Source organism: Cryptotermes secundus, unplaced genomic scaffold (assembly GCF_002891405.2).
Source record: "Cryptotermes secundus unplaced genomic scaffold, Csec_1.0 scaffold860, whole genome shotgun sequence".
Taxonomy (NCBI): Eukaryota; Metazoa; Arthropoda; class Insecta; order Blattodea; family Kalotermitidae; genus Cryptotermes; species Cryptotermes secundus.
In genome coordinates, this window is record NW_019739976.1 from 596,436 (window position 1) to 621,724 (window position 25,289).

At 39.9% G+C, this 25,289-nt stretch overlaps 1 protein-coding gene across 1 annotated transcript in view; it reads right to left on the bottom strand.

The window, feature by feature from the left end:
- Positions 1-1,394: 1,394 nt before the first annotated feature.
- Positions 1,395-25,289, bottom strand: part of LOC111872239 — a gene marked incomplete at its 3' end in the record, with an annotated part of 37,869 nt that continues 13,974 nt past the window's right edge. Inside the window, 4 exon segments of the mRNA XM_033754620.1 lie at positions 1,395-1,444; positions 11,096-12,321; positions 18,301-18,478; positions 21,345-21,490. Of these exon segments, the coding sequence (XP_033610511.1) occupies positions 1,395-1,444; positions 11,096-12,321; positions 18,301-18,478; positions 21,345-21,490 (1,600 nt within the window).

The window sequence follows — 25,289 nt, forward strand, 5'->3', positions numbered from 1 at the left end:
GATCTTGTAACCACTGCCATTTGGCTATGTACACCATTAGAAAATACGTTCTTGATCAGACAAGAAGCTATAAATGCATTTTCTCCTGCAACCCATGGGTACTGGCAAAACTGTGGCCTCTTAAGTCATCTTTGAGGGGCCAAACAGACGGAACCCTTGTGGGGCAATGCCAGTGCTTTATGGTGGACTATCTCTAGTGATTGGGCCCAAATGAGTATGATTCTAACTTGCAGACAGACCCAGAGTCCAGTCTCTGGAATGTTGTTTCAAATAAAAATAGGGCTATGGAAAATGTCCAGAAAGTCACTCATTGTATGGTGGATGTTCTAAGGCTCCAAAGAGTAGCTGCCAGAATGTTTCAGCAGTATCGGGACAGGCACTGTCAAGCAACCACATAAAAGCTTTGACTCCTGTCCTCAGTATTTAACCCAATTGCTGATAGCAGCTTGTCATGCAGCATCTCAATGTAACATGCACTGTTCATTTCCTGATAAGAGCTCAAGGATTGGTCTCAGTGAATCCCAACTCAGTGTGAGCAGAATTCTTCAGACCGAGATCTGAACTTCTTTGTGACAAAGGATCTTAGACATTTTCATTACCTGCTCTGACATTTGCTTTTAGGCTCATAATGGTAGTTCCACATTTTGTCACCAGTGACAATGCAACTTAAAAAAGGCCTCATATTCCTTATACCAGCTGAACAGGTAGTTACAGATATACAAATGATTAAGCCTGTACAGTTCTCTGAGCTGGTTTAGGACCCAGCTTCCACAGATTTTACACAAATTAAATCTGTGGTGAATGATTTCATAGCAGATTACAGACTAATCCACAGTTGGTTTTGCACTTAAACAGCTGCCCTCCTACTGTCAACAGTTAGAGAATAGACTTATTCAATATTCCCTTCAGCAGTCTGTACAGATTTGTACACTGACTGTTCATCAGTGATTCATGTTCGACAATTTTAAAACACACCAATCTGTTAATATACACTTTGCTGTGGCAAAACACTGTCATCATACTACACTGATAGTCAGTCCACAAAAAATGAATCACTACATGCTGCTCTTCTGTAGTGCTGGGGTAAGTGGAGTGGCTGTGCTAATGGCAGCAGTGATGAAAGACAACTGAATGGTAAAAGTCAAATATGTCATTACATTAGTTAGGTCCCATGCTTACACCTCTGTGTGCATCAGCATGTGGGCCTATCACGAGAGAAGATATTGCGATTTTGCTGTTACTTTCTAAATTACCCTTGTAATAAAAGACTTCTAAGCATAATTACAACAGACCGCCTCAAGACAGGAGTACAGTCAACTACTACAATTTTACACTTGTATTAACCACTGTCACAAGCCTTCAAAAGATCATCTTTTCTCATGCAATGTACATACCTGAATGGGTTGTGCCTTGTGTACTCTGCCCATCAGACTCCTCCACCTGCCTGCAATAAAAGGCAATGAATGTACAGAATCTGGAACAGTGCTGCTGCACAGCAGCTCCCGGACATTAAAAAGCTCAGTCATTTGCCATCATATATTGAATAATCTCTTCATAAATGAGTGAAACTAAATTACATTCATCAGAGACCTTTTACATAAAACATACTGTTTAATAATCAGTATGTATTAAAAGTGAACAACAAATTTTATTTCCAAGACTTCAAAAGGTGTTCTATCATTAGAAATAAAGTAGTCTGGCCTGTTGGTGTTAATATATTGCCATGTATTAGGGTTTGCACGATGAATAACTGTGGGTTCCAGATTTTATGATTGGACTTACTGGACATGTCCATTACAATTACACTTGATTATAACAGTTCACACACTGAACTCCTTGATAACAAATCTCTCACTGTTGTCCGGATCTTGCACTGGTGTCTAATGTGCTTCTAATTGGTATGACTTTCCAGTATGACTCGTTGCTTTGTCTGGCAAATTCCTTTCTTTCCACAACTTCACGACAACCATAGAAAAAACACCATCTACAACAGTTTGTTGTAATCTGCATATGTTGTCACAGTAATCCGTGCATTCATTCATTGCTGCAGGAACAATGTTTACCTAGCTGTTGTCTAGCAACAGATGTCTCTGTTGTGCTTCTCTGTCTGCATACTTCTGGATTACATTTACTTAAAATAAGGGAAATCAAGCAATTAAATTAAGTATGACATTTTGTGTTTAAACTGCAGATATAGGACACACTGATTATTATAGCTATATTTATAGGGGTATGATGTACAGTTTCAAATAAAATTACTTCTGCATTGCAATATAAATGCATCAAATAACAACCAAGTTAAGAAATGCATGATCACCATAAAAATTCTGGCATGTCAGAATCCCTGTTTAGGCTCATATGTGGCTGTGTCATATCAGTAAATGTCACTTCTTTCAAATTTTGAATTCCTGCTATAATAACTTATTTAGATAAGGTAAACTTGATATCGGTGGCTCAGACAATATGGCATTCAATAGTAGGACAATTAGCAAATAATGAACAGGAAAGGATGTAAAAGGAAGCATTCAAAATCTAACTTAAAATAATACCCCAACATCTGTCTGTAAGAACCAAGGAAAACTCTAGCCTGAGATTTAAACCTAGAACCTCCAAAGTATAAAGGAGATACCTAACCACTACACTGTGGTGTTCAGTGTACTACATAACCAAGACTGTAGGATGTAGAGGACTAAATTCTGCCCATTTCTCTCCCTTCTATAGTGTGTACAAGCTCACTAAATTTCATCAAAATTTGAAAGGGGCTGAATTTAAATATGAACCATAATGCCCTGAAAGATTCCTGCAGAACATTCTGACAAGGATTAAGAAGTATTTAAAAGCAAAGAAGAATGCCTAAATTTGAAAATTAGGGCATCAGACAAAATCAGAAACATATTCAGGAACACTGCTCAAATTAAAGATAGAGCAGATTAGGTAAGAAGAGGATATATCTGAATGAAACACCATTATGAAGATCATGGACAAGGAGCAGCACCTAATTGAGAGAAAACAACAGCTAATATTGTGACATATAGATCCATTGCTAAGAGCTCACTCTGTAAACATCAGCTGTTGCCAGGTAATGCTTGCACACACCAATAGAGGAGGTGCCAAGATACGTGATGTGTACACTTGTTCCTATGCAGAGCCCAAAGCATACATGTGCATCATGACATCACACAACAATAGAAGAGGTAATGCAGGCAGTGTTCTCGGTGGGTCCGCTCCGAGGTTATATGACTCGACCGACCACTTTCTGTTGAGGGAGTGAATGCAGTAGAGTTGAGGGTTCAGTTGTTGAGTGTTAACTAGTGGGCACCAGAAACAGAAGAATCTCCATTGCTAAGATTCTTTACCAGGAAACATCTAGTGAAGACACTACAGAGGAATATCCATTGTGGAGGGCAGTTAAGAAGTAAAGACTAGTGAAAGTAGACTGAGAAAGCTTAGTGTGGAGTGATTTGTAGTGTGAAAATCAGCAACAGCATTACAGTTATTTGTAGTTATGACCTGTAAGTGGTCAATAAATCTATTCACCAATCGACATGACAATATTTATTACAATATTATATTGTATAATACGATGGGCTGTTTTTTAATCTGTTGTTTAACACTGTAGTTACTTTGTTAAAGTTGTAGGTGTTGAATGTTTTATGTGAATGTGCAGCACTGAACACACACTATCTGTTCACATGTTTTCTTGTTCTACTATTCTTCCTGGGATGGCTGGGCCTGAGTTCTTGCTAACATTGCTGATCATATGGAGCAGAAAATGGTTTTGTTGATTTCACACATATTCTTACAGGCTAGTTGCATTCAGTAGGGTCCAGACCAGTTCGGATGCCCAGCTAGCCTCCTATCCAATGGATACTGGGGTCTCTTTAACCAGGGATAAGGCAGCCAGGGTATGCAGCTGACCACAACAACTAGTACCAAGGTCAAGAGAACGTGGATCTATGCATTCATTCCCTCATACACCTTCATGGCATAGTGCTTAATTAGTTATGCACAGGGACAACTATATATGCTTTTAGGTGTTTCATTTTTACAGGAATATAATATATACAATATAATTTAAAGCGACTTACATAATAGGATGTAACAAAATATCAGAAAAAAACAAAGACAGGAAAGGGCTGCACTATACGAGGGGGTACCCAAAAGAAACCAAACTAATTTTTTTTAAAACTTATTTATTCAAATTTTAAGCACAAACCTTCAATCCCCTTCAAAGTACTCTCCACTTACACTAATACACTTGCCTAGTCTTTTATTCCACTTCTCAAAACAGTTTTTAAATTCATCTTTTGAGATGCTTGACAGCGCCTCCGTCGTTTTTTCCTTCATCTCAGCAACATCAGCAAAACGCTTTCATTTCATGTCTCTTTTCATTCAAGGAAACAAAAAAGTTTTGATCATTTCGGGACTTTTCTTTCAAAGCACAGCATGCTTCCATGCGACCTTGTTTTTGTTCAGTAGTCGTGGCACGAATTTCACAGCCACCCTTTTCATTCCCAAATCTTCTGTCAAAATTCGCTGAACTGAGCTCCAAGTAACTCCCGACAGCTCCACAATTCCTTCAATGGTCCGTCGATCTTCCTTGATGATTTCACGAATTTTTTCAACATTTTCATGTGTTCGGGCCGTGGAAGGATGACCAGAACGAGGTTTGTCATCAATTGACATTTCATCATTTTTTAAACGGGAAAACCACTCAAACACTTGAGTTTTCCCCATAGCATTGTCCTTGTACGCCGTTTTTAACATTTCAAGAGTTTCTGTTCCACTTTTCCCAAGCAAAAAGCAGAATTTCACCGCCGCACGCTGTTCACGAAAATCAGCCATTGCAAAAACGACGATCACACAAAACAGTTGCCATTATAAACTCTGCCAAAACTACTCCTTACCTTCTGAAGCAACGGTAGTCGGCTTATCGACTCAGGAATGTTAGCTCTATGCGCTCATAGCGGCAAAATGCGGTACTACAAAAGCTCTGCCCACAAAAAAATTAGTTCGGTTTCTTTTGGGTACCCCATCGTATATTGCAGTATACAAAATTTCCAACTGTGTTCTTTGCAGTTTATTAAACTTCCTTCTAGCTAGTTTAGAAATCACATTTCACATCACCAATAATGTGACTTGATGGCTGAAAGCCAGAATAGCTTAACAAGAAAAGTCTTCCACTGCTAAGCAATGGCAGTAGACATGTTTCCATGATGACCAAAACATGCTACCTCAGCAATAGAAACACACACAACAGTAGAAGAATTAATGGACACAGCGTCTTCTGCGCGATCCATGCTGAGGCTATATAACAAGGACCAACAGGATAAGCAATAACCAGTGAATGAAACACCATTATGAAGATCATGGTCAAGGAGCAGCACCCAGTTGAGAGAAAACAACACGTAATATTGTGGCACATAGACGCAGTCACTCTGTAAACATCAGCTGTTGCTATGTAATGCTTGCACACAACAATAGAGGAGGTGCCAAGATACGTGATGTGTACACTTGTTCCTATGCAGCGCCCAAAGCATACATGTGCATGGTGACATCACACAACAATAGAAGAGGTGATGCAGGCAGTGTTCTTGGTGGGTCCGCTCCGAGGTTATATGACTCACCAATAATTTGACATGATGGCTGAAAGCCGGAATAGTTTAACAAGAAAAGTCTTCCACTGCTAACCAATGGGAGTAGACATGTTTTCATGATGACCAAAACATGCTACCTCAGCAACAGAAACACACACAACAGTAAAAGAATTAATGGACAAAGCGTCTTCTGTGCGATCCATGCTGAGGCTATATAACAGTGACCAATAGGACAAGCAACAACTAGTGAAGGCTAAAACAGACCGAGACTTGGCATGAGCGATAGTGATTTTTGAAGTGTGTAGATTAGGGTGTTATAACCCTCAGTAGTTACGAGTTATGTGTTCTATAAATCCAATTATCAATCCAAACCCCATGTCTAGTCAGTAACACATGAAAACATCCATCAGATAAAATGAGAAAGTTAAACAACATAATAATGCATGGCATATAAAACAATGTGTAAAATGGTTTATGGTGATACATCTCTTCCAACTCACCTTTGATGTTGACAGCTTGGCCAGAATTGTGCCATCCTTACTACACCATTCTCTACCTTCGGACAGGGATAATGATGATGTGGGGGAATAATTGATAAGGTTTAATTATTTAGGTTGTGCGCCACTGTAAGTTGTGTTTACAGAAATAATGGAAGGTGGGTAATGATGTACGAATTCATCATATGATGAGCTAAGTCATCTTCAATGCTGATTCACTTCTATTTCACTTAATTTTGCCCCACCACATTACTGTAGTAATTAACTGTGTAACTTATAACAAACGCCTTTCCTTTGCTGAATTCAGTAACTAATTAATATTTATGTCCTTTCAATAAATTACTGAACAAAACTGAATGAGCTAAATGAAAACTTAGAACTCCTTTGTGTATGTGATTTACAAGGCGGAAAATGCAGAGATGACATCTGTATAAAGCTGCTGGTGAGAAGTGAGAAGCTTGGAGACATCTTACACCCCTCCACACTGGAAACTCAGAACTCAAAAGTTCTCCCTGGAGCAGATTGAAATGTGCCATCCTATAAAAGGTTAATTAATTCTGTCCACTGTGACTGATGAATTTTCTTTCCTTTTTAATCTTTTATCATTTACATTTTTCAGTATTATAGACCATCTTCAGAAGGATATCAGTACAATTAGAAACCACATATTTTGTGAATATTAATATATACATACAATGTTATCATAATACAATGAGTACAAATCTACTGTATTTAACAATTACAGCGGCTTGTACTAATACGTTAAAATATGAGTATTTATAAATTATAATTAGTATGTTTAAAATTATTTTGTTAAAATTTTTTAAACCAATTTGGTTTAAAAAATTGTAATTTATAAATACGTGGTGCAATCCAAAAGTTCCCAAAATATATTAATAAAAACTATTACATCTTACGTAGATCTTATTCTGCACCATCACCTTCAAAGTAGTCCCCTTGGGAGCGCATACACAGATCCCAGTGTTTCTGCCACTTTTCAAATGCATCCTGGAAGTCTTTCTTTGTTAGGGTGTTTAGTATTGTCTGCGTTTCTGCTTGAATTTCCTCAACTGTATCAAATCTTCGCCCTTTCAACTTGATTTTCATCTTGGGGAAGAGAAAGAAGTCACATGAAGCTAAGTCTGGCGAGTATGGTGGGTGGGGAACAACTGCCATCTTGTTTTTAGCCAAAAATTCCTGTGCAATGTAAGCTGTATGCGGTCGTGTGTTGTCATGGTGGAGTACCCAGTCATTCGTGTGCCACTTCTCTGGACGTTTTCTCCTCATGTTCTCCCTCAAACGCCTTAGAACATCGCGATAGAACTCTTTATTGACTGTCTGACCAGGAGGGACGAACTCCTTATGAACAATCCCGTCAATAAAAAAAAAACAGATCAACATGGACTTAATGTTGCTCTTGACTTGTCAAACTTTTTTTGGCCGAGGTGAAGAAGGGCTCTTCCATTGCGACGATTGCTGCTTGCTTTCAGGGTCATAGCCATAAACCCAACTTTCATCACCAGTGACAACCTTCAAAAGAAAGTCTGGATCCTCTTGAAGCTGTTGCTGAAGTTCCCTGCAGACTTCAAGCGATGCTGCTTCTGTTCATTTTGCAGCAGTCGTGGCACAAACTTTGCCGCAATCCTCCTCACGTTCAGTTACCCTGACAAAATTCGTTGACATGTACCATAACTTAGTCCCAAGGTGTTACAGAGGTCTTGGATGGTCAGTCTATGATCTTGCAGAATCAGATCCATAACTTTCGCGACATTTTCTGGTGGTTTGCCCGTTGACTGCCGTCCCGAACGATCGTCATCATCAGTCAATGTTCGGCCATTTTTAAAACACTCATACCAGTTGTAAGTTTGTGTCTGGCCTAAACTGTTTTCACCAAAAGCTTGCTTCAACATTTGGTGCGTTTCTGCAGCAGTTTTCCCAAGTTTGAAACAAAACTTTATACAGGCATGTTGCTCTCTCAGGTCAGCCATTGCAAAACCGCAAACTCACAGACACACAACAATGGAAATACGTTCACCACACATCATCAAACTGATGTCTTGATGGATATGGGGCAGAAAGGTCAATCTGCTGAAATGAAGTGTACAGGACATGAACAATGTCTACATTTGTTTCAGCCTGACAAGTCTGCAATGGCAGAATACAGCACTTGATCAGGCCATCAGATCAAGCACCAAGGGACCAAAGTACCAGGCAAACCATCAGGATGCATGGACCAAGTTGTCAAAGAGGCAAAGGAAATAAAATTAAATACATATATTATAAACAGAGTGGAAAGGTTCAAACTCAGCACCAAATTATTAGGAGGGCACTCCAGCATACATACGTCAAGAAAATCCCAACAAGAGAAACACAGGGAAGAGCATGCTACAGAGACCAAATAATTAGTTGGGACATCGGGTTAAGTACACGTAAGAGTGAGAGGTAAGAGATGGCTGAATGACTGCACAATCTGACTCTACCCTTCTGCTGCACAGTACACCAGTAGGATGAGGCACCGGCTTGACAGACTGGTATAGTGATGTATCATCATTTAGTGCATCAACCCTGATGATGGAGATCTTTGAAACATTGGGTAACTCAACATTGACATGGCTGCTTGCCTGAGAGGATATTCACACATCCTTTATACACTCTGCTTGTGTATGATCATATTATAAAATGGATCTAGGTTTATGACTACGAAAGAGTGAACTGGATTCAACTTTCTCAGTACAGGGTTAAATTGCAGGCTTCTGTGAACACTACAATAGTGTTCCATGAAATCCACTGTTTTCCACATATGGCTGAATTAAGACCAGGCATCATATACCATAAATCAAGACTATGGCTATCTCAAATACAGTGAAACTGAAGACATAGTGCGGCTTATAACTATGATTTCATTACAGCAACAAATATTAATGGAACTGCCCATTTCTTAATGTTATGGACATGGAAAGCCACTGCATTAAATAAGGACTTTTCTCCTGCAACTTTGCCATAATGAATGATTCCTAAATAGCCACTACTGTTTTTGCACCAACTGTACTTGGTGTATTGCTTCCAAAGTTATTTACAGCTAGCAGCATATTAACCCTCCCTCTAAGCCTCACCCTTGTCTAGGGAAAGTTCTCTGTGTTCTGGTTCATGACAACTGCAAAATTAAGGAAAACCTTAATTTTGGCAATGAAATGGAAGACTTGAATAATGAAGCTTGACATAATATGCCTGTGTGAAGTCAGCATCAAAAGGCAAATTAGGAAGGGAAGAAACGGTTTAGGATGACAATGAACAAAACACAGTGTTATGTGAAGTAAATTAAAGGCCTGTTTTTCATGTGACAAAGCTAAAGTTGCAACATTTGCACCATGGCATTGAATGTCATGACATCTACATTAATGTTGGGGAATCAAACTGAGTTTCACTTCTGGTGTAACATGTCATGACTTTATCTTTCAAAAAACATTTCACAGTCATGACCACAAAATGTCACAACTTCAAATGTCATGTGAAAATGAGCCTCAACATTGTTCTTTCATTGATGAGTACAAATCAGTGAAATTTGTCTCAGTCTTGGTTTGTGACTGGTATACACCTAATAAGGTCATCATGTGGTGTCAAAGGCACAGGGCGCTACAGATGGTATGGACCATACTCTTATGTTATAAAGGGTTGTTTTCATTACAAATGCAATAACTTCAATGTTACTTAAACTTAATTTTATTATGGTAGACAAACAAATAATTGTGGGTTCACACAGTTTACCTGCCACTAACATAACATGAATTTTACAGCTTAGCAATTACATACAATGGCTGTTCCACAATCATTTCTTAAGTATGCAATGTCAGGAGACTGTGTGTATTCCAATTATGACTCTTAGCATGACCCATAATATGTCAGGCATTTTAATGTGCTGGTCTCTTACTAAAGTTCAAGGCATTGATTCTTGCATGCATGCACATGCAAAGAACTGTGAGCAGAATGCAGTTTGGACTTATGCCCATGCAGCAAACAGTGGGTGGTACTTTCACTCAAATGACACCAACCAATTAGCAGTTGGTTGTGGGTAGAATGGGTTAACTAAATTTAAGAAAATCTTTAACTCTTCAGTTCAAATAATCTGATGTTGATGAGAATTTTGAATTATTCTTTGTTATTTTCATATCCCCACCAAATCATTCTAGAGAATAAATATTACCAGTCACATTATTATGCAAACCTTCGTGCTATATTATATTATATATGACTGGAAGCTAGGGGAAAGAACTGCAGTTACACACACTTGAACTGTTTTGGGATATTATGAGTTTAGTCATGAAGTGTCTACACACTATTAAAATCACTGCCAAGGCACTACATTCTATGTTCCCTGACTTCTAACATCACCTCTCCTTTTTCCTGACTCATAAAACTCTATGACTCCATGTCTCACATGGTTCATTCCTTCTGTCTGAAATGGGATATTGTCTTACCCAGAGCTTCTTTGTTCTCTCTGTGTACCATGACTCCAACAGGGGCAGCTGTAAACTATTTTTGAATCACTGAGTTTGTTACACTGTATAATGCAGCATATTTTTTTTATTTGTAAATTCCTGTAATGTCTAATGTCAAGGCTTGACTGTATATGGGGAGGAAGAACAGATTTTGGAACAGATCATTTTATCATGTAATTCTCTTAGTGGGGGGTGGAATCCAACTGAATCCACTTGGCATGGCGGCAACTGATTGCTCTATTGTACCTACCCGGGTGATTATGATGATGGAGAATTTGGTGGAATGAAGATTGGCAGGGGAAACCGAATTACTCGGAGAAAACCCTCCCCAGCACCACTTTGTCTGCCACAAATCCCACTTGACCAGACCTGGGATCGAACCAGGGCCATCACGGTGGGAAGCCAACAACTAACCGCTTGAGTTATGGCGCAGCCTTTTATTACATAAGCCACTGTAAGGACTGACTGCCCTGATAAGGATACACACCTTGCACACTATACTTACTTATTCAGCTCTCTTGCAGTAGTATCTGGTGTCTCTTTCTTCATATCAGCCACTTCAATGAATGACTTACTCGGCTGTACTGGGCTGCTGAAGGCATTAGAATGCAACCTTAACCTCCTCCTGCTGTATGTTTTCAAAATGCGACATTTGCCAGGGCCACTGTCACCTTCCGTACTTTGCTGTTCCACATTCCTACAAGTGTCAAGCCATTTGGCTGATGTATCAGAGTCTGTCTCAGTATTTGGCTGTTCGCAAAACCCACCACCATAACTCTCATCACTATATATACTTGAGTACTGTTTCCTGTGGTACACACTGGAATAAGTATCGTCCTCATGGATGTCAGTCCTGACATCAATGTCGTTTGACTGTTTGCTCGTTGATGGAACACTGCTGGAGAGATGACTCTTTGAATACACATGCTGATTCAAATCCATCTTAGAGACAATACAGAAAGGTGGATTTTCTGTGCTACAAATATTAACACCAGAGTCTCTTCCTGAACAGTCCATATCTACTTCACATAATGCTGAACATAAACCAGGTTCAATAAATGGAACACACACATCTGGTTTCTCCTCAGCAGCAACAGTTCCATAGTCCATACTCTCTGCCACACATTCAGTGACAATCTTGTCAGCATTCTCTCTGTTGTTACATTTCTCCTTTATTTCTTCGACTTCTGATACATTTCGTTCTTCCCATGCATTACTCACCTCTTCTACGTGAGGCAGAACCTGTTCCATTAGTAACTTTTTGTTAACTGGACAACTTTTGGCCCTGGTAACAGGACATGAAGTACTGTAAAGATGTGACTGACCACTGTTGGAGTCATGAACATTCTGCACCCTATCACCACTGCTGTAACCAAGAGTTTCTCCTGCCTCAACTTTGATATTGTCAACAGAAACTAGCTGTATGTCTTTATCATCTGACTCATTTCCATCGGATGCATTCAATGTGATGATGAAGGAATCTTGTAAATGAGAACTCTCTTTATCCACTTGACTTTTCAATTTAGCAGGTTTCATCAGTTCTAGAGATGGAACGACTGACTCTGTGTCATAATTTGTAGAAGAACTAGCAGATAATAATTTTATGTCATATGATGATTGTTCTGTGGAATGGGACCTTTCTATATGAGCTTGGAGTTTCTCTTCTGTTTCAACAGCGCCACCACAGTGTGCACATTTGTAAGGGCACCGATATGCTCCTACATCACCACCCTGGAACAATAAAGTGAGCTAAATATTTTATGGTTATCTGTATACAGTGTATTACTACAAGTATGGTCAATAACAAAGTGTTGTGCAGGAGCAATACTTAATGCAGTTATTTTCATAATGTTACTTCCAGGAAAACCCTACAGTAATACATGAACTGTATGCACCATGTCAGTATTTCAAATACTCTGTTACAACATATGACTCCTGTAATATGCATCTCCCATCTGTCTTGTTCCTATGGCTGCAATTTGGCTGAACCTTGTGTGGAAGAAAACATGTGACTGACACGATGTGCAGTCAGTATGATCAGTGCAAAAGCTGGAATTTTAGCATTTTTGAGCACAACTGAACCCCATGCACACCCAGATAGGGACATACAGGTAACAGAAAGATCAGGATGAGAGCTAATGATGAGATGAGAAGTGTTCAGGCCTGTTCATGGTGGAATCTCAACATGTCTGGAGGGAGTGTGGACAACAAGTAAAGCCCTATAAGTTCACAGGTCTCCCAACTAAGATCAAAACCTAGAATATCTTGATCACAAAACAGCAATCCTAACCACAATAACAGTATACAGCTGGAGACAGTGTTCATACTTAAGGGCATAACACAACAGGATCTTCAGCAAGGCTGAATCTAATTACAGTGATTAGTCACAGTTACAGAAGATGAAACTTACAGAGCAGTCATCAAAGCAACCTTAGTCACATACATGACAGATGAAGTTATGGAGCAGTAACACAAAACAACTGTAGTTGCACACAGCAGATGGTCGTTATAGAGCAGTAACAGAAAAAAAAATCGTAGCCACACACACACACAGCAGAAGGACATTATGTAGCAGCAGCACAGAACCTTAATAATACACACACAACAGATGGATGCTATGTAGCAATAACACAAAACAACCTTAGTAACACATACAGCAGATGGATGTTATGCAGCATTAACATGAGAAGACCCACAGCAACACGGTAGGAGGACATTATGTAGCACTAACAGAAAACAACCTCAGTAACACACACAGCAGATGGATATTACGGAGCCGCACACATGGCAGATGGACTTCATGGAGCACCAACACAAAACAACTGTAGTCACACACATGACAGGTGGACATTATGTGGCAATAACACAAGACAACTACAGTTACACATATGGTAGATGGATGTTACAGAGCAGTAAGACAAAACAGCTAGTCACACACATGACACATGGTTTTTATGGAACAGTAATACAAAACAACTGCAGTCACACACATACAGCAGATGGATGTTACCGAGCAGTCATACAAAACCACCTTCATCACATGTATGGAGAACATCTTATGTTCAGGAACTTGTGTTGTGACCTGCCACTTGACAGTCAGTAGTTGCTGGATTACATTACACAATATCACAAATTCCCCATTGTCTTCTCACCAGTGATGACAATTATTCTGGGTTTTATACATATAAAACAAGTTTTCTGACTATGCACAGAACTCAGAACTCCTGACTGTTACAGTTCAGAGCACACATGTGGTAAGAAGAAAGGCACATTTCATTATACCAAGTCACTAGCACTAGCACTAGCCCTGGTATATAGTATTTACAACTTCTTCTGAAGCTTCTAACTGCATGACAGTTCAAAGTACTTGTCTGGGTGTAAAACTGGTTTCTTACTGAGCGTCTTGCAGTATCCACAACAGACCATTTCCCTCTCAGCCAACAAAATGTGGTTCACTAGGTCGGCCTCTGAATGGGATGCCTTGCTCAAACTTCTGCATTCTTCCACTATAGCTGGCCACCTTTCTTTTGGACAGTCAAGGTCATTCCATCACCACCTAGTATTGAGGTGTATGGCTACCCCTTTCTATCTCACTACAGACAAAGTCTCAGGGAGGTAAAAATAATGGGATGGGTGATGGCCCTGAAAAGCTAAAAGAAATATCCCCAACTACAGTGATCATTCTTTCATGCACTTCATATTGGTTCAAGGTCTCTTACTATCATTCCTGAACTATGAAACACAGTTCAAAGCACAGGTTCCAATAAGCATTCAATTCCAAGCAAAGGCAGAGAATTTCTCTTCTCCACAATGTCCAGATTGACCCTGGTGCCCACCCAAACTTCCTAGTAAGTGGGTAACATGATCTCTTTCCTAGGAATAAAGTGGCTGGGATCTGAAAGTGACCATTCACCTCCATCCAACGTTGAATGCATGGAGCTACTCCTCCACTCCCATGTATCTTGATGATGTGCTCAATTAAACACAAGGACAGTTTCACCTTTCACTTTTCAGTACAGACTCTGAATACCACAGCCCACAGGACAAAGCAGTTTGAGATTTTGATTTGATGAGATGGCTCAAGCAGTAACGTTTCTGTCTTGTATTCAAGAGCTGCCCATTAAAATCTCAATGACTACGCTCATTACGATATTGTGTGGCTTTCCTCAGACACTCCAGGCAAATGCCATACATGAGATTAAGTTATGACTGCTTTGTTCCAAATCCTTCTTCAGTAATTAGTGCTACCATTACATGCTATAGAGTCTGAGTTGCTGGCATCATCATCAGACAACCACAAACAGATCAATTAGTAACACACCATCGTCTTATATATGCTAATAACAGGAATTCCACCTTATAAGTGCACCCACCTTCCTCTGTGAGGCAGGCAGGGACAAGGAATGTTAAAGCCCATAAACGGGGGCATTAAAATAACTGCAACAATTAACCCTTTCACACTCAGCCTATTTTCCAAGTACCTGGCCTAAAACACTAAGGCGAATCTGGCTCAATTTCCAAGTCTCACTTAAAAAATTCACTAGAAATAAAATTTTCATCAGACACATGAAAAAATCACACTTATTCACTATAGGCAGCAGATTTAAACAAAAACAGCCTACAAGTGCTAACACTATAAATAATTTGAAAAATGAAAACTGAAAGAAATATAGAAACTCAAAATTTATATTATTTATGCAAAAAATAAAACTGTCGTTTTGATCTTCTGTTCTTATCACCAAGCCTGTTAGAAAGTGAATATTTTTCTGTAAATTTTTATAGAAGATTTATGCATGAAGAGCTCTCTGGTCCGGAACTACATCACACAATGTAAAACAGTGCATATGTACCTTTTGCAGTTAGCACCTATGTTTAGGGAAGCACGCTCAATGGAACCTCTCAATGCATCTGGTGCATAATGTTCTGGGTTTCTGTCTCCTCCCCCTTCTGTTGCGGACAATGCCCTGGGGCTCTTTCTTGTCAGAGAGTTTTCTGAATCCTCATGGTCCCTGAGAATCACTTGCTTCAGCACTGTCCTTCAGCAAAAACTACTCCTCCCCCAAGCTCTTGATTCTGGACACTGAAGTTGTACTTGATTTCCAGTTTGCCAGGCCCCTCTAGTTTTTGTGTACTGACTGTAGCTATTCAACACCATCCTGGCTACAATACTGACAGCTACCTTTTTCCAATAAACCGCTGTCTGCGTTTCATCCAAATAAGTGTACAGCATCATGTCTGAAGAGTAGATGCCGCCCATAAACTTGATGTAGGATGTGATAATTTTTGGTTTTATTTGTGGATTGCTGCCATTTCTTCCCTGTACATCTTCTTGGGCTGTGGTGTGGCTGCAGAGAATGATGACAGGATTTGTTTGTGATTTCTTCTCATGGAAAACAATGTGAGAAGGGGACCAGATCTACAATACATATTTTGTCCAACTGCAGATTTGTTCTTGAACTGCTGGGTTAAGAGTTTCCTATTCCTCCCAACAGTTCCAGTGATGTAGTTGCACAGTTGATGTACAAGGGTTGGATAAAAAGTAGTGGCAACACTGCTGTAACATGAAAGATGTGCGTCAAGTGGCACTAACACCGTTTGTAGCTGATAGCAGAATTTTAGTCGAAGTAGTGCAGTCAGTGGCTCTGGTTGTTTCACTGAGTTGCACTGTGCATCGTCTTGAAGTGCACGGGCCCAGTTCAAGCACCCTAACATGTTTACGAAACAAGAACAATGCATAAAACTGTCATCAGGGACTGCAAGAAGCATGTGGTGATGTTGCTTTGCCATATCGCACAGTGGTACGATGGGTGAAATTGTTCCGTGAAGGGAGGGACGCCATTCAGGATGACCCCATGTTGACAACCACAACGACAGACAGTAAATGCTGCCTACTACTGCAATTCCCTGTGACAACATTTGTTGGAAACGAACCCCCTTCATGACAATGCAAGAGCTCATACTGCTGACGCTGTCAAGGTTCTCCTTCGCCACTGGGGATGGGAGATACTGCAACATCAGCTATACTCAGCCGATATGAGTCCGTGCGATTATGATCTCTTTGCCAAAATGAAAGAACCACTGTGACGGACATGTTACAACACAAGAGAGATTATTCGTGCTGTAGGGCATTCACTGCTGGACATCAACAGAAGTGGACGCACTTCCACAAATTTGGCAGAAGGTGGTACACATGGGGGGGGAGCAAATATATTAAAGGAATGTGTGTGTTTACCTCAGGTAATAAAGTCATTTCAGAACTAGAGAGGTGTTACCACTACTTTTTATCCGACCTTTGTAGATGGTGGACTAGTGGAACAGACCTGAAATAGTTGTCAAGGAAAACATGGTAGCCTTTGTTGAAGTGCTCTCCAATCTCAAGAAGCTTTTTCATGATGGTATACCCCGGGCCATTTTTGGATGTTGCCCTTGTCTTCCTGTGACCTGGCCCCTCTGTATGTGAAAAACCTCAGGCAGTAGTTGGACACAGAATCGCACAACATCCACAATGTGATTCCACAGCTGTGGTGGTGCTCGGGCAAATACTGCATGAAACTGGTTTTGTTTTTGGTACCCAATGGGCTTTTGTCCACACTGATTTCTTCATGAGGGAGTGTAGTGATACCTGAATACACTGTCTGCATGGTCCACAAGAGGTTGGTACCTTGTACGGGAATCGTAGTCTGGTTCTCCGAGGCCTGGCAATCCTTCATTGTTGACAAGATGGAAGCACAGCAAGTGGGAAAAGCAATGCTTGGTAAACACTTTCCAAAACCATGAGGTGGCTTGGGAACAGAGTGGACTAGTATGTTGCTATAGTTGGCTTTTTGATGATGCCCATATTTAGAACACAGGCCAGGAATCCTTTCATCTCATACATAGTAATTTTGGTCTAGTTCTTTAGCAGAGTGGGAACATTATGTGCTTTACTGCTCATCACTTGCTATGCATATCTATTGGATTAGGTAACTATGAGGCTAAGGATCAAGTCCGTGAAGAAGAGATGGAAGCAAGCAATAGGAGGATGCATATGCTTAGGTCCACACAGTTCTTGGAATTGGAAAGGAAGAGGGATAGGCTGCTCAGGTGACAGAATTTCCTGTAGTTTTCATCATCCATGTCATCCTATTCACTGTCAGACAGAGCGAGCAGCTGGGGTGTGGCATGTGGGGGCATCTTCTTCTTCACTTGTATCATCAGTGTCACTATCACTGCCAATTGTATCTAAATATTCTGACATGTCAGAGTTATTTAACCTAGAATGTGGATAGCTAAAAATGTAAAGTAACTAATTATATATATTAACAACTCTGAAAAACGTATATAAAATATAAACAATATATAACTTTATTATAAAACAAAATACTGCCATTAAACTATGACATATTCACAGCAAAGAAACCAAAACCACAGACGAAGAAGGCATTGAACCACCATGTTAACATGTGAGCTCAATATAATGTGGCATATTTGCTCTATGCAGGAACTGTTGAGTCACAGAGGCCTCGGGGCACACTCACAACGTGAGAATTGCAGATTTAAAGCGTGATTTAGATGCAGCGGATAGATCAGCTGCCTGAGTGTTCTGACCATTACATAACACACTGATGGATCGGCGCGCTGAGCGTATAAGGGTTAGCCTTCTACTGGAGACTGCAATCCGCTAAGGGATTTTCCTGCCTTATTTATGAGACATTACTGAGATGTACTTACACCATTACAAATGCCATAATGTTTGATCATCTCATCCACTGTCAGAGCGAGGTAGCTGCAGTTCTGGAAAAGGCATTTCACATAGCCTTTTGACTCGATGGCAATGTTCCAAGACACTTTGTGGACTTTAGAAAAGCTGCGTCTCTTTAGAAGCAATTTCACTTTGGGCTGCTCTTGCCTAAAATACAATTGATATTCTTAATAAATATACTATCAATACATACATATTAACTTTGTGGGGGAGTCAACAATGTCACCTTCATTCATGAATGAAATAAGTATTCAATGCAATGTGGAAGTTTCAGTGCAGAATACTGGACATTATACTGAACAATGATCCTCTCAAGAGCTTCATGAGCAGCACACAACTCAGCAGGGATGAACAAGACAAGTGAACCAGTAATGACGTGCAGCAGTACCACTGCCATCACTATGCCAATAAGAAACGTGATGCTGAAAATCTCTAATAAGAACCAAAACTGAGGCCACTTATCTGCTAATACTGGACTTCTGTCCCTCTGATAGCGAAACAACCACTTCTACTACACCTCGCACACTATAATATTCTGTAACTTAAAATACTTTTATGATTTTATTATGACTACAGACAGGATTTGGACTGGTAATCGGATTTACTGAACTCTTACAACTCATAACTACAAGTAAGGAGCTCTCACTGTTCTACACACTTCATAGATCACTACAGGACACACTAGGTCTTCTCGGTCTGTTATATAGTCTTCACTAGCTGTTGCTTGGTAGTGGCTTCCAATGGCAGGCACTCAAATTCCTGAGTTCCCGAACAGTCCCCTGGCCTCAGCTACCAGTTTCTCACAGCAACAGCTCACAATGATCGAATTGCATCAGTCCTCTTGACTCATTCACTCCACTGACTGACTGAAATACCTAACTAGCCCTGCTTATAACATCTCAGTATAGACTGCACAGAAAACACTGTTCCTCTGTTGCAGTGCAACTGTTGCTTTCGTGTTCGTTGGGGTGACCATGTAATCACCACTTAGCCACTGCCTAGGAATGGCCGGTGTTTGCAGAGTCATTACTTAGCAATGGCTGTTGTATGGTTGCTCATTTTGTGGGCGCTGCCTACCAAAGAGTCTACACACAACACTATTGTCATGGGCTTTGGATTGGTAATCGAATTTACTGTAGTCTTACAATTTGTAACTACAAGTAATTATAGCAATTTCACAAGTTTATGCACTTTACAGTTCATTACAGTACAAGCCAACTCTTCCCAGCCTCCTGTCTTCACCAGTCATTGCTCAGTAATGGCTCTCAACACTGTAGATTCCTCTCCTTCCATGTTCATGTCCTTATGGCCTGCAACTATCTCACAGCTCCTCATGACCACAACTTGCTCACTATTTACGCCTTCCTACAACTCATTACTACTTGCCACCACTCAATACCACAGGCTAGCACTCACTTCAGACTCAGAACTCGTCTGTCTCAAAGCTCCAATTGGCTCCCCTTACATAGTTTCTGCACAGATTGCATAAAAAACACAGCCTCCAACAGTTCCTCTATTGCTAAGTTCATGTAGCTGTTGCTGCAGCCACGTGATCTGATTGCCCTTGAAATGTGTCTAGTGAGTCATGTCCCTGCAACAGCCATTTTTTTTGACTCCACAATTCTGCATCCAGAGCTACACACAATCCTCAAAAAGGTGTAAAAGGACTGTTTCCAGAAGTGGCAACAACATTGGAAGTGGTGCATGAATGCAGGAGGGGAGTACTTTGAAGGTGATAAGGCTCACTCAGTTGCAGGCATGTCTGAAAAAGTTATAAAAAATAGTTCTGAAACTTTATGAACAGACCATGTACTGTTGTAGCATGTAGACCTGCTGCTGAGTAATGACTTAGCAAACAATGTCCGTTGCTAGGCAACAGATTCCTAACATGCACCAATGGACTAACTAGAAAGCAGTGTTTTCTGCATGGTCCGTGTTGATGGCTGCGCATGCAAGAATGGACACAGCAACAGAGGAACAGTAGTTTCTGTGCGGTCCATGCCTAGATGTTATAAGCAGGATAATTAGTGAGAGTTAGTTACTGGTGTCGAGTGAGTTGGTTGGTGAGTAAGTGAATTAGTTAAAGAGGACTGCTGCGGTTCAGTCACTGTGTGCCTGTAGTGTTCGAAGATGGTAGCTGAAGCATGTGGATAGTTTGAGAACCCAGAGTAAGGGGAATATCTGGCACTGGAAGGTTCTACTGAGCAATGGCTACTGAAGACGTGACTGTGAACACTAGTGTGTACATGATAGTGGTTTACAAAGTGTAGTCACCAGTTGTAGAAGAGTACAATAAATCTGATTACCAATCAAAACCCCATCGATAATCACTCTAACACATGACAACAGATTGGTTAATTCTGTTTCACTTGCTGTATGCAAGGATGGAGTGTACCAAAACAGGCCAGGTGATGTAAATCTGCAGTTTGTGAACCCAGTTTCATACACAAGAGGATACAATCCTTCACTCAATCCAATGGCACTACAGCAAACCATTACACAAAATCTTCATTAATACAGATTGGGGGGGGACCATGTCTTATCAACTCAAGAGTTACAGGAAAGCCAAGTTCACTGGCTTCTATAAGTGGCACAGAATGCATGCTGGTTTCCTACAACCAGTGGCACAGAATGCAGGCTGGTTTCTATTACTGCTTGCACAGAATGTATGGTGGATTCTACGACCACTGGCAGAGTGGACGTTGATTTCTATGACCACTGACACAGAATGCATGCTCATTTCTTTCACTTATAGTAGTTACAGTAAAGAATGCATCCAGACTTCAACGATCAGAAGTGCAGAATGAACCTAGGCTTCTATGATCACTGTCAGAATGTATCCTGGTTTCTAATGCTGGTCTAATGCTGTATGATAATAATGAAAACCTTCCATTCATTTCTGTACGCCATGTTTATATGATGTTCTAGTAAACAACGCACTGAAACCCAGGTCTCTGCCACCAACTCAGCAAAAAGCTAAGTCTAGGCATTCTGACAGTAACAGAAATCTTACCATTCATTTTTTTCCATGATCTGCTGCAGTGTCTTTCTCTGGAAGCCGTCACTAGGATGTGATCTGTGCATGTGAGCCTTCAAATCGTCTTCTGTACTCAAACGATGCATGCATATTGGACATGCATGAGCTGCAACAGATGGCTTCTGCAAAACATACATACTGCACTGCACAACACAGCACAACAGCACTTCTCATGGAATGAAATCAAATGCAAAGACATTGGGGGGGGGGGGGCAAAAACCNATGCAAGTAATGCCACTTTTCTAACTTTACTTTTTTCTTAAAGGGGAAGGGACATTTTATAGCATGATAGCTATATAAAAGATTATATAAACAAAACTTTTTATCTTGTATGTTTGTAAAGGTGCTACACCTACATGATTTCAGTACCTAATTCAACAATCTTAGTACAAATTAAGCATATAAACACTGTACTGCTTTAGGTTTTCATATTGGTGAAGACTATATTGTTGTCTCCTACATCATGACACTGTGTACCTGGGTATAAATGCTTCAAACAAATACAATGACTCTCAAATTTCATCTTAATCAAACAATTGTGTATGATAGCAATTTGATAACTGATAACTGAATGTCACGCTCACAAACCCTGTCAGCACCAAAACAGTACGAAGGAAACTCCACAAGCAGGGTATTTCTGGACGAGCTGCATTTCCAAAGCCACTCATCAGTGATCAAAATGCCACTAAGAGGACAGTGTGGTGCCAAAGTCATAAAACCTGGACTATGGAGCAATGGAAAATGGTCATTTGGTCGGATGAGTCCACCTTCACAGTTTCCGACTTCTGGCCAAGTTTACTTCTGGAGAACGCCATCCCAAGCTTACAATCCAGATCTGCTGCCAAGAGTGAAACATGGCGGGGGTTCGATCGTGGTATGGGCAGCCATATCGTGGTATTCTGACGCACCTATCATTACCCTGCAAGGTCACGTCACTGTCAATGACTATGTGATCATTTTGGGCGACCAGGTCCATCTCATGGTGCAAACATTGTTCCCTAATGGTGATGCCATTTACCAAGTAAACAATGCCTGTGTTCACATAGCTCACATCGTCCAGGACTGGTTTTCTGAGAATGAAGATGAAGCGTCACGCCTGCCATGGCCCCCACAATCGCCAGATATCAATATTATTGAGCCTTTATGGTCTGTTTTGGAGAGCAATCTGCATGTGTGCTATCCACCTCCATCATCGATAACAGAACTTACAATGTTTTTCAGGAAGAATGGTATAAGATTCCCTGGCAAATCATACAGGACCTCTATTTATCCATTCCAAGGAGACTGCATGCAGTTCTGCAAGCCAGAGGTTGTCCTACACCATTTATTCACAGTAATGTGTTTTTTGTTGGGTGTTTCCATATTTTTGTCCATCCCCTGTACATGATCACCACAACTAGACTGTCACAGACAAGAGGGTCAACATTTTTTGAGAATGTGCCTAAAACATTTGCAGCACTACTGATTGACAGACTCCTGTAGTTTTGCAAAACAATGATATTTCTTCACTTTATATAGTAACATCACCTTATGATGTCATGGTGTCTATGGATCTGTCCACACCATGTAGTAAATTTAAAAAAAAAGAATGATTTTAATGACACTTGGTTTGAACATCTTGCCCCTGTATGCTTCGCAATTCAGCACTTCTTAGTTTGCTACCATCAGTAGCCCCAACAAGAGCGCCCTACAAATTTCCAAGATGGAAGCCCACTTAATGTAAGGTCCTGAAATGTGTATGATAACAGATATTTGAAAAAAAAATGTGACACCTGTTGATGCAAGTTTCTGCAGAAGATAAAACACTTGAGACAATAACCAAAATCCATTAGAGGAGTAAGACAAGTAAAATTTGGCATAGAAAAAATAAGCATGACCATGAATTTTCATAAAATACTGTATAGCACAATTACAAACATGATGATGGTTCCAGTCTATGAAGTTTAAGAGGTTATATCCAACCACAATGTGAACACATGGAAATTATGAACATAAATGGATTCAAAAGCATGATTATTAATTTATTGTTCCAGCTAGTACCACCATATTGGGTTAAGCTCTTAAAGGAGAGTAGGCATTGCAAGTTTTTTCTTAACGCCTTATTTAAAAAATAACTAACCATTATTAATTTTGTTCCCCCATAAAAAAGTTCAGTCAACAGCATGTCCTCCCATATGTAACACAAGAAGTGAACAATGGCAACTTTCTCATGACACAATGTTAGTTATCAGGTCATGACTTCATAAATGACACAATGCTGTGAGTCATGACTTTCCTAAATATGGGATGCTAGCTGTGAGCCCCTTAACCACATCCAGGACTGTCAACTTAATGTATCTGGACAGACAAAGAACATGACTATTGTACAATTACTTACCACAGCAGTATAGCAATCTTATAGTCGTTGTTTACATTCCCTAGAGTACGGACAACACTTTGTAAGATGAGGCACTGACTAAACAATTAACACTAATTTACTACATCTACATCACGAGCCTCCTATAAAATCCTATATATAAAAAGAAAATACACAGAATATTCCAATTTGTCCATGGGAATGTAAGAAAATACAAAACCAATGACTGATTCGATATTATAAAACATCAGTTAAAATTTTATTCTTGTTTTATATTATAAGTTCTGTTTTTTTATATAATCTGATTTATTGTATTTTCTACGTCAAGTGTTTTATATGTTTAATAGTATTGTATCTAGTGTAATAGTACTGCAGTTCAGTGGTGTATGTATGTTAACCATGTATTGCCTGATGATAGCTACTGATACCCGAAACATGTAGTAGAGCTGTAGCAGGGCACTGACCTTGATATTTATTGTGTTGTGATGGTTAATAAAGAAGTTGAATTTTATTTTCACTCATCAACAGTAGTTATATGATAAGTCCTTCTTCTCCCTAAAATTATCTTTGTCTAATATTTTGATGTCCAACATAGAAAACATTTTTACATTACTTATAAAATGTGACAGTGTGGATTTTTACAATGGAAACAATTTCTAGACAAAAAGAAAATCCACATTTGTTGCTGCTTACTAATTCCATGGCCATGACCTGAACGAGCAACATGCACAGTCTGCTGATCCCTCTTATTCTGAAACCATCATCACAGAATAGAAAGTTCTTCCCTGAACCTTATCATAAGCCAGTAAAGATGTATCTTCCTGGGCTACATCAGCAGAAGCTCAGGGGAACCTATGTGACAAGGTAGGAAAGAGAATACTCATTGCCTTTCTACATTTTGACACTATATAGAATGAAAGAAGCTACTGGACTAGTGTAAAAATTCAGGGAGCCATGTAATGTACATCCCCAGTTCTTAAAGCTCGGAGGGGTAAGCTGCTCAGATTCTGGAATATGCGCTTCCTACTTGACAAGGGTAGGATAAAAGGGATGGACAATGTGACTTCACAGACTGCTAGCTGTAAATAACTTTGGAAGCAAAACTGGAAGTACAGCTGGTGCAAATTGATGGAAAAACAGTGGCAGTGAGTCAGGAATCGCACATTATAATGAAGGTGCTGGTGAAAAGTCAACACTTTATTCAACAGTTTTCCACATATGCAAGCACACACACCACACACACTATTAACCCTTTCGCGCGGTCATTTAAATTCCGCGGCCGTCTCTCCGGCGGTAATATATTCAGCCGTCCATTTAAATTTTGCTCGAAAATGATTTATTCATCATTGTTCTTAAATTATATGAGATAGGAACATGAAACTTTCACTAAAATGATCTTAAAAGGTGGTTTTATAACCTTACCTTATAATATGAGCGCCCTGTATCTCGGCAATGGAAGCAGGTTGTTTAGTATTTGAGCAGTGAATGGTACACCTTGAAGGATGAAACTTTCACTAAAATGATCTTAAAAGATGGTTTTTATAACCTTACCTTATAATATGAGC